This window comes from Berghia stephanieae, unplaced genomic scaffold, assembly GCF_034508935.2.
Source record: "Berghia stephanieae isolate SIO BIC M18660-M18661 unplaced genomic scaffold, UCSD_Bste_1.3 scaffold2123, whole genome shotgun sequence".
In the NCBI taxonomy this organism is placed as follows: domain Eukaryota; kingdom Metazoa; phylum Mollusca; class Gastropoda; order Nudibranchia; family Aeolidiidae; genus Berghia; species Berghia stephanieae.
Window position 1 is genome coordinate 1 of NW_027623206.1, and position 10525 is coordinate 10525.

General features: G+C 35.3%; 1 protein-coding gene across 1 annotated transcript; it reads right to left on the reverse strand.

Annotated features, from left to right (window-relative positions):
* Nucleotides 1–1187: 1187 nt before the first annotated feature.
* LOC144961324 (uncharacterized) lies at nucleotides 1188–6149 on the reverse strand (the record flags this gene model as incomplete). Its single annotated transcript, XM_078894561.1, has 4 exons — nucleotides 6022–6149; nucleotides 4801–4861; nucleotides 3768–3984; nucleotides 1188–1884 (listed from the first exon to the last, which is right to left on the reverse strand). Coding segments are annotated over exons 3-4 (854 nt in total), but the record flags the coding sequence as incomplete, so codon positions are not given.
* Between the last annotated feature and the right edge of the window lie 4376 nt (nucleotides 6150–10525).

Here is a 10525-nt window from a genome sequence, read left to right on the forward strand (position 1 = left end):
CAGAATAATTTCAGACTTTCCAGGTAATGATCCCCTCGAACCATGTGCTGAAACATCTTCGACAAAGTTTTTAAAATATGACTTGACTCTATCTGTATCCTCATCTGACCATGACATGTATCTCCGATTTTTGCTTGAATTCCTCTTGGGTTCAGTTTGTTTTGAAGAACACGTAAGCTGATTTGGCACTCCTGCTTCACCATCAAATATTTCTTCTTGATTTGCAGTTGTTACTATGGATGTTCCAAAATTTGCATTTGAGTCTCTATTCACTACAGAGTCATTTGTTTCAATGTTACAATTTCCTTCCCCAGTGACCGATGCTGAGTTATCAATTTGACCCAAAAAATGACCAACTTCTGTTATTTCTCGTATTGCAAGTGGACACTGATAAATGTTTTGATTGATTGATTCACTGTGTCCCATATGTCGATAGAAGACATCTCTCTCGTGTTGTGGGACATCAAGTAAGGCAAATAATGTCGAAGCTCGGTGCCTGAATTTATCAGCTATTAACAACTGGGGTTTCTCTAAATCCTTTACTAAGGAAGTGACATATTTGATGGCAATGTAACCACTTACATGATCTTTGGATATTCCTGTATTTGGAAAAAGAAATGGTTGTCTGAAATATCAACAGCTTTACGCTCCTGTGCAAGTTTCCTTAAAGGCTGAATTGTGTCATTGGGTATCAACACAGGGACCAACATCTTGCTTCCCTTTCCAGACTGATAGGCCAGCTTATACTTCTCAAGTAACGCTTTTTCCAGAGGATCAGTGACATGTTGTACAAGCTGGGGATCAACCCATACACCTGAATCTGCATCATTCCAGTCTTTTAACAACATCCTTGCGGTTCTCCGCCTCTCCTCGCATTAAACATTGTAAGCCTAGCTACGATGACATTGCGAAGCCTAACAAACATATGTGAATCAAATAATTGATAATCATCCTCACAAATACGGACCATCTCTTCAGTAATAAATTGCCGTAGCTTCTTTATATCATTCTCTAATGGCATCTCTTTGGGTTTTCTCAAATTTGTTCTCTTTGCTTCACATTGAACTCTGGCTGTAAAAAAAATACTATCCCAATTATAATCCAGGACAGCTTTGAACAAATCTATCTCTGCGGATTCTTCCATTTTGTTTTGCATTATATATTCCCCTTTTAAGAAATTAATTAACTTTTTCAATATAAATCCAATTGAAAGCTTCAAGCCTGCTTTCAATGTCCCATCCTCTTTCAAAGTCATTTCAGAAATGGTTTGCGATATTTCATTAAAGTTACAACGCTTCACCACGTCCTCTCCAGAGAAAGAAGGTTGATTTGTTCTCTTCCTAGTTTTTAAAATCAAATTTCCTAAGATGCGTAAATCACTCATAATAACTTTTCTCTCCTTCTTTGAACTTTTACTCCACAATTTTGTTCCTAACAATACTATAGCTTTGTCTGATCGACACAAATTTCCCACTTCATCATTCCGAAATTTGTCAAGAATATTCTCCTTTATTTCTTTACTTGCATTGGGAGCCACGGGATAAAATTTTACAACCCCAGTACACAGAGCATGCTCAGTACTACATTTCTTTTTGTGTTCATAAACCCTTCGTCCAGAGTAAAACCCCTTACAGCCAGCACACATAACAACTTCATGTGACCCTTGTGCTCTCTCACGCATAACTATTGAATTGTTTCTAGTGTTTGAATAAAAAATGCCCTTTTTCTTGAGATACTCCATTGTTCTATCCCTTTCCTTTACAGGCTGTTTCATGGCCTCTGTAACTTCTGTCTCATCTTTGTGTTTCCTCATCAAATGCCTTGAGAGTTTTGTTTGCAACTGTCCACAGTATGGACAGGGTCTCCTTGGCTTTTTGTATTTCTCTGGAAAAAAAAAGAAGAAAATAAAGCACATCATGCTATGAACTCTGAAAATAAATCAATAGACAGATCGTATGCACATCAGCTACATGACAGCGATAGAGAGGAATAGCATTCCAAATATTTAAGGCCTGGACAAGTAACTGTCATAATTCCTTCTTGTTATATACTTTTCTACCATCTATTCCTTTGGAAGAGGTATGTTAGATTTGTGGAGACCTCTGCCACATAACAAATCCAGTGAAAAGACGCCATATTTTTGTTTTGAAATAGAAATAAATAGATCAATCCACCCACTTCACTGGGTTCAGGTTTCCCTCTTCATTATAATCAAAATATGAACATAAATCGGAATAGTAACACATTGAAGTCTCATCTGAATACATAGATTGTCCTTTGTTGTTTCAGCGAATAATCAGACAGAATGTCAAAAGAATTTTAGGTTTTTCCCCAACCACCCCTTGGAGGTATCAGTATCAGCGGAATGGTAAGCGTCATGTTTTTTACGTTGAGCAACAAAATTTACTCCAAATGCTTCACTCGACCCAGGCGGAAAAGCAATCAAGAATAGACCCAAGTCCTATCCAAAGACTAACATTTCATTTAAGTTTATTGTAGGCCCTTGGCCAATCGACAAAATTCAATTCACATAAATTATTTACAACAATCAGAAATTAATTATATCAATAATAGTAATAGAATGCAATGAAGGCAATATCATAATAATAATAATAATAATAATAATAATAATAATAATAATAATAATAACAGTAGCGGCAATAAGTAACAATTAATATAGTAACAAAAGTAATAATAGACTATAGTTCATAGTCATAACAATGACTTTCTTTGTCATTGAGGGAGTGAGAAAACATCACCGGCTGGCAGAACAAACAGCCGACATCAATCAAACGTCCTCCAGACCGGTTGAGCATCGGCTTCATTAATTCCTTAAAGACTTCCCCCCAACTGCCTGAACGATGCTGATGCCCAGACAACTTAATCCTGATTTATATTTTGTGGGAATGAAATATGACATGTATATGCCGGAAATATTTCAATAACAAACACACTGTTCAGATAGAAAATATTTGAGTCTTGCCTTTGTTAATTGACACAGGTAAGTTAGGAAAATAAATGCTAGTAAAAACGATCAGCAAGTTCGTGAACACTGCTTCTCAACTCGAACATATGTTTTCATCAAATCTACACACATCATGTTGTGAGCTGAATTTTAATGATCTCAGTTGTCATTGAAAGGAAACCCAAGAATTTTAGAATAAAGAAAAATATTGAACCTGGAAGTCAAAAGGGTTTGTAGCACAGCAGACATTATCAAAGTATAATTTTAGTACCGACAAATTAAAAAGAAAATGTGCTTTTCTTTAAATGCTCCCAATCATCATATACTGTTTAGGTTGCAAGATTAATAAAAATGTTATCTACTCTGATTCTCGTTAAGTTTCCAGCTGGTCTGTGAAAAAAAGCCTTAAGCATCATAGAAATACAAAGAAACAGTTTTAATATATAGATGGGTTGTAACAAAAAAAACCATTTTAACACTTACAATACAAGCAATTTAAGTCTATTACAGACAAAAAAAACCCCAATAAAATAAACATGAACATTTTTATGGCTGGTTTCACTGATATCACTCACACATTGGGGTTTCAGATTCTAAGATGTCCACCCTATCAAATTTGGATTTGTGCTTGTTATGTAAATGGTAGCATATTTTGCGACGCAGCACTGCCAAAACAGAAGAAAATGCAATAACACAAATGCAGCACCATGGAGGGGGTGGAAGTTTTCTTTTAAAAGGAATGGGTAAATTAAAATTGATCCCACAAATATCAAAGGAGAAGAATGACAAAAAAATGACTCACCATTGCACGTAACACGTTGGTTTGCAAGTGTATAGCATTCGGGTTGAACCTGGGTCCCAGACTGGCAACGAGGTTCAGTCTGTGATAGTTGTGGATGAGGCTCTGACTGAGTTGGGGAATGAGCACTAGGTTCCAAAGACAATGATGTACTCAGCATTGGGTACCTCACAGAGTACGTAGAGGAATCAGACTCGGAGTCAGCAACAAAATCGGGACCCTGTATATTTTGTGGAAAAGATGACAGATCAATCAATTTATTCATGTTGACAATAAACATGAAGAGCCATTGTTTAATAATCCAACTAAACAATTAGCTGGTTAATAATGCAAGTATAATAAAAAAGAGTTGAGAAAGGCAGACATATTGTCTAAGTATTTAATATGTTCAACTGTGCTTGGATAAATATAGATACACCAACCAGGGTTTCAGTAAACCGTTTTTAACCAACTCTTTAAATCCTACACCAGGACCAACAACTAGAAAACAATTTTTTATATCACTACGATTCTGGACATATAAACGGTTGTCATTGCAACAATATGAACTTCCTAACCTTGCAACTGCAATATAGTTAACAAAAAAAGTTGATAAACATTACGATGCAAGAGAATTTGGACAAAATGCGAGATCAAAAGTATAATCCCAACAGAAGCTATTTTAATTTTTCCTGGAAACGCATCATTTTCACATTTTGTCAAATAAAAAACAAACGACTTCAAATGTGAATGGCTCATCAATGAATATCACTTCAAAATATAACGAGGAAGGTTTAAAATAGTGTTATTGTTTGCGAAGTCCACTGCAAAGAAAAAATTTTAACAACAAAAAACTAGGAGATCTCACTGGTGTAAAACAGTGTTGTCCTTGTCCTGAAATATTGTATTGCGCCTAACAGACTGCAGGTCTCATCTTTTGTGGCAAATGTGTTTTGTCCACCACAAAATATGGTGATGTGAAGCATTTTGAGCATGGTGCCAACTGTGGATAAACGCTATACAAATGTTATGATTTTATTTTAATGTACATACTTACCACAATGAATCATGTGATATGGAACTTTGTTCTGCATCACTTTCAGGCTCTGAGTTGGAGTCTATATAGAAAATAAAAACAACAAAAAAAAGCTGAAGACTATCATGTGCAAGTTTTTCTCTAAACTCTTAAACAAAAAATCATGCCATCTTGTGCTGTAAAAGGATTTTTATTTTATTATTTACCTTATGACTATTGTCCTTTGGAAAAAAAGAAAATTAAGTCCGAAACCTTCTGGCAATTTTCTTTTAAATTTCAAGAACGTCAGAGTTGGCAAGGGAGGACGGAAATATAATTCCAGAAACCAATCTGTCTATAATCATATCCATATGATAGTTTTTCGTTCAAGATTCAGGTACAGTCCACTTAGGATAATCGCAATACCTTGGGATCATCGAAAATGTTGCGATTAACCGAAATTCAGTTTCCTGTCCACTATTTCAACATTTTACACATTTATTGTCAACTCAAACCAGTAAATAATATTCTTAGTCCACCACATACAGAGCAATTTGATTAAAACAAAAACCATATGGCAGCCCCGTGTAGATTTGTCAACCAAAAGCAGCTATGAAGCAAGCCGATACCTTATTCAGATTGGAAGAAGTTTCAATCTTTTTTTCTCAACAATTCAACATTTGTCAGAGTTAAAGAGATTAGCCTTAATGAGAGACAATAAGCTCTCACCAAACTCATTGGTCACAATGCACAGTTGTTAATCCTAAAACAAAGGATATCGCTCAGTCTCTCTTTATAACTGTCATTTATAACCTGTTGTCAAGATTATGACCAGCCCCACCCCTCTTCTATTTAATGGCCACCGATGACGTCACAAACCCATACCGCAGAGCCCCGCCCTCTTTCGACTCTAATAGAGTGGTGACACACTACTGTAGCATTAAATCCTGCTCACTCTCGATTCTTCAACCTGTCACGATTTCATCCATGATGAAATTTAATCATGATATACTGTTTGATTTCTTGAATTTACCACTTTTTCAAAAACCGAAGTTTGTTGCAATTAACCAGTGACTTTTATATAGAATTATTTCCATTGCTTAGGAAATATTGCGATTAACCGAAAGTTGCGATTAAACGAGTTGCAATTATCCGGAGTGGACTGTAATAGTATTACACATCATGACTCAACAAAAAAAATAATAAAAAGCAAACTATGTGTACCTAAATGTTATTCATTTCCTCATCAAATTACATTCTTACCATTAACATCATAGATCACATCAAAAGGGTTGTCTGGATTGACAGCAAGACATTTTTCAGGATTTTTAAAGCTCAAATCTCTCTGATCTGAAGTTACAAAAGAAATAGCATATTCTCAACATTAAACTATGATTTTGTGATATGGCATACTGTATGCATAAAGCCAGATGCAAAGACAGGTTTAAGTTTAAATTATTTTATATTCTTTTCAAAAATCCATTCTAGTTTTGCCAAAATAAAATAAACACGAGAAGTGTTGAGTTGGATAGCGCTAAAACTAAAAGTAGTAGTGGTAGTAGTAGTAGTAGTAGTAGTAGTAGTAGTAGTAGTAGTAGTAGTAGTAGTATAGTAGTAGTAGTAAACGACAGATCTTACTCACTAGTGTGAATCTACAGTCTACAGAAGTTCCCGAATTATCTGACTCCACTTTCAAATGACTGACTGACAAGTGACAATCATCAATCGGTGTGTGTGTGATGTCTACCCTATTGAAAATCTTAAATCAACAGTGATGTAATAAGAATGGCCAATAACTTACCATTTAAATTATCTCGGTGTCTCTTCAATGATGCCTCCAGCATCAATTTACCCCACGATGCCATAGACGTCTAGTTTGGAACTCAGCAAGTGACGAAAAAATACTTGCGGCTATAGAGAGGACGTCCGTCGGCCACTCTCTTCGCAAGTCAGTAGTCAGTGGTTATCAGCTAATCCTTGTTTTGTTTTTGTTTTTAAGGGTTTTACGGCGCTTGCAACACATTTAGGTTATATCAGCGCCAGTAAAAAGGAAGAAAATGGGATAGTAAAAAGTTAGGGAATTACAATAAAAGCACCCAAGAAAAAGTAAGACATAGGGAACTGGGAACAAATAGGGATCAGATGTAGATTCCAAGAGCAGACCACCAATGCACTTAGTTTGAGATCACCTAAAAGTCTCATCCAGACACAAGCACAGGTCCCATCTAAGAGGAATACACTCAAATGTTTACCAATCATTTAATATAATATGTAAACTCAACATAATACAATGCATAACAGAGAGATGATTTACAAGGAAAAAAATATCATCTCCCAAAACTATAACTATACATTCGACTGTTTCCCTCCCAGCCAAGGAGCTCCGGCAAGGATCAGGACAAAACTAAGTAATCTCATTCCAAGACAATGACAGGAAACAATTGGGAAACGGGTATGGGGGGATAGAAGACACAGCATGTACCTCCCTGCCCACTATGGGAGGTCAGGATCCCCACCCAGAGCAACGGATTCCACCAAGATGAATGCACTCAAATATTTACAAAATATAGTATCCAAAAAGTAAACATAACTTACAATACACAACAGGGAAATGATTTACAAAGGAACATAAAATACTCTCCCAAAACTAATACTAAACATGTTACTGTTTCCCTCTCAGCTAAGGACTCCGCCAAGGGTCAGGACAAAATCGAGCAATCCCATTCCAAAAGGAAGACAAATATGATAGAAGACACAGCAAGTGACCTCCTGCCCACCATGGGAGGTCAAAGGACCCTACCTAGAAAGAAGAAGAAAATGGCACCACAACATGTTGAGCACATCGTTTATTTATTTATTTATAAAACATTACTTCATCATTTAAAATTTTATCATCAAATTCAATGTATAATAAATCCATATTAAAACCTGTGACAAATTCAAAGCATGTACCACATAACAAGTGACAAATGGCATGAAATATTAATAAAAATCAGCTACCCCACACGAATGCAACAAAGAGCTGATTGAATTTTAATCCAATGTGATAATATATAACAGATCACGACCCCCCCCCCCCCCCCTTTATAAACAAAACAAAAACAAACAAACAACAACAAAAAAGATAATTAAAAAAAAACTTGCCAAATGCGACATAAAATATGTATAGCAATTTTGTTTTTCATTTATGGGATTTTATGGCAATCGCATCACACTTTTGGGTCATTCAGCACCAGTAAAAAAAGATAATAGAATGGCGAAAAATACTTGACAATCCGAAAAATACTTGACAATCGAGCTGACAAGCAGCAAAGAAAATGTAAGTCAAAAGGGTTTGTTTGTTTCTAAGGGTTTTACGTCGCTTGCAACACATTTAGGTTATATCAGCGCCAGTAAAAAGGAAGAAAATAGGAAAGTTTGTTTTTGTTTCTAAGGGTTTTACGTCACTTGCAACACATTTAGGTTATATCAGCGCCAGTAAAAAGGAAGAAAATAGGATAGTTTGTTTTTGTTTTTAAGGGTTTTACAGCGCTTGCAACACATTTAGGTTATATCAGCGCCAGTAAAAAGGAAGAAAATGGGACAGTAAAAAGTTCTAGAATTACAGTTAAAGCACCCAAGAAAAAGTAAGATATAGGGGAACTGGGAACAAATAGGGATCAGATGTAGATTCCAAGAGCATACCACCAATGCACCTAGTTTGAGATCACCTATAAGTCTCATCCAGACACAAGCACAAAATCCAACAAAGAGGGACACACTCAAATGCTGACATTATACATTCAAAATAACAAATATAATAATACATAACAGAGAGATGATTTACAAGGAAAAAAATATCATCTCCCAAAACAATAACTATGCATTTGACTGTTTCCACCCCAGCTAGGACTCCAGTCTGGGCCAGGACAAAACCAAGTAATCTCATTCCAAGACAAAGACAGAAAGCATGTTGAAAAACAGATATAAGGGGATAGAAGACACAGTATGTACCCCCCTGCCCACAATGGGAGGTCAGGAACCCCACCCAGAAGACAAAGTGACTCGCTGAACAGAGACCACAGGTAGAAAAGGATCAAATATCCTTGTCGGCATTTTGTTTGTGCTTTGATGGGGTTTACAGCGCTTGCGACACATTTAGGTCATATCAGCGCCAGTAAAAAGGAAGATTTACAATTAAAAGCGCACAAGAAAAGTAAGACAAAGGGAATGGTAAAAATAGAGAACAGATGTAGATTCTAACAGCACATCATCATTATACTTTGAGATCACCTAAAACTCTCATCCAGCCACAAGCACAGGTTCCCTGTACCCTTTACCAATCTCTCTTCCCATATCAGTCAAAATCACATTACTAACAAAAACATTGTCCTATACTAAAAATAAAAAAAACAGACACAGAGCCTCAAATCAAGCAAATGTATTGTCAGTTATCGAGACTATTTTGTCACCAAAACAAAATAATTTTTTTAAAAACAACCAATTCTCACTCAATTGATAATATCAAGTTCAGATGCAATCAACATAATATGAGGTCAGGATAAAATTCTCATCATTTTTGACAATCTGTACAAAGGCATAAACAAACATAATAAATAAAAACAACTGGCAACAAACCAAACGGATGTGGCTTTAATATGTAGCAGCTTATATCTACAATTGAATGCAGCGGATCTGCCAACCTCAATATGAAAGAAACAAACAAAAAAAAACTGTAAGATTGCTTTTCAAAAAGGGTAAGACTTAAGAGAAAAATGTACAATTTAAAATAGAATCCTGGAGCCATCCTTGATCTTGAAAAATTGGTATAAATTATTGGTGAGATAAAGTTCTTACTGGCAATAAATTTACTGTATATTCTTTATTAACTCAATCGAGTTCAACATGAATGGAAATGAAACCGTTTTTTTTTATTCACCTGAAAACAAGAGTGTCATTAGAAAGTCTTTAAAATTCTATTATACTGCATAAAATATGTTTCTGACAATTTATACTCCTTGATATGATCATATATGGCTTGCTTGCTTGCATGTAAACAATAAGAAATAATCAAATATATAAAAGTAATAGAACCCTTTCGACCCCTTTAGGATACCTGTCCCAGTCTTTGTTTGTTGATATCTATGCAGACATTAAATTAAAAAGGCCGTAAAAGGTGATTAAAAATCGACATAGCATCAAACAAAAGGAAAAGACAAGGGGCATCATAAGTATCATGCACAAACAGATAATATAAGTTAAAAAATGGAATAAAACCAGATGCTTCCCCCTCTTTCCATCAGAATGAACTCCTATCTGTTACCTCTAGCAATGCGTAACAACAGCCTAGTTTACCTAGATAGTATTCAAACAGTTTTCATGACTGCTATATAGGTAAATTTTATTTTTCAATAGATATATGGCTGTGAAAGAAGGTCATATTTTTAAATTTCTTCACATAAAAACACAATTGATATTACATACTCGTAGTTTGAAGAATTTTAGAACTGATCTCGCTTTCTTCAGTTTCCTTGGGTTAAATAAAGACAAATGACCAAAATAATTAACAAAACTGGCACCAAACGCAAAGCAGGAATATCTTCTTAAAGTGAGGAAAAGGTGTGAACTAGATTGATACACTGCCCATACGTATTTCATTCACAATTTGAGAAGCTATTCTCATTATTAATTTGGTGACAGAGTGTCACTTAGATTGTTTTTCATTTTTTTTTTAACCTAGAGAGATGGATGAAAATGATGATAGCTTTACAAAACAATATATATTGAT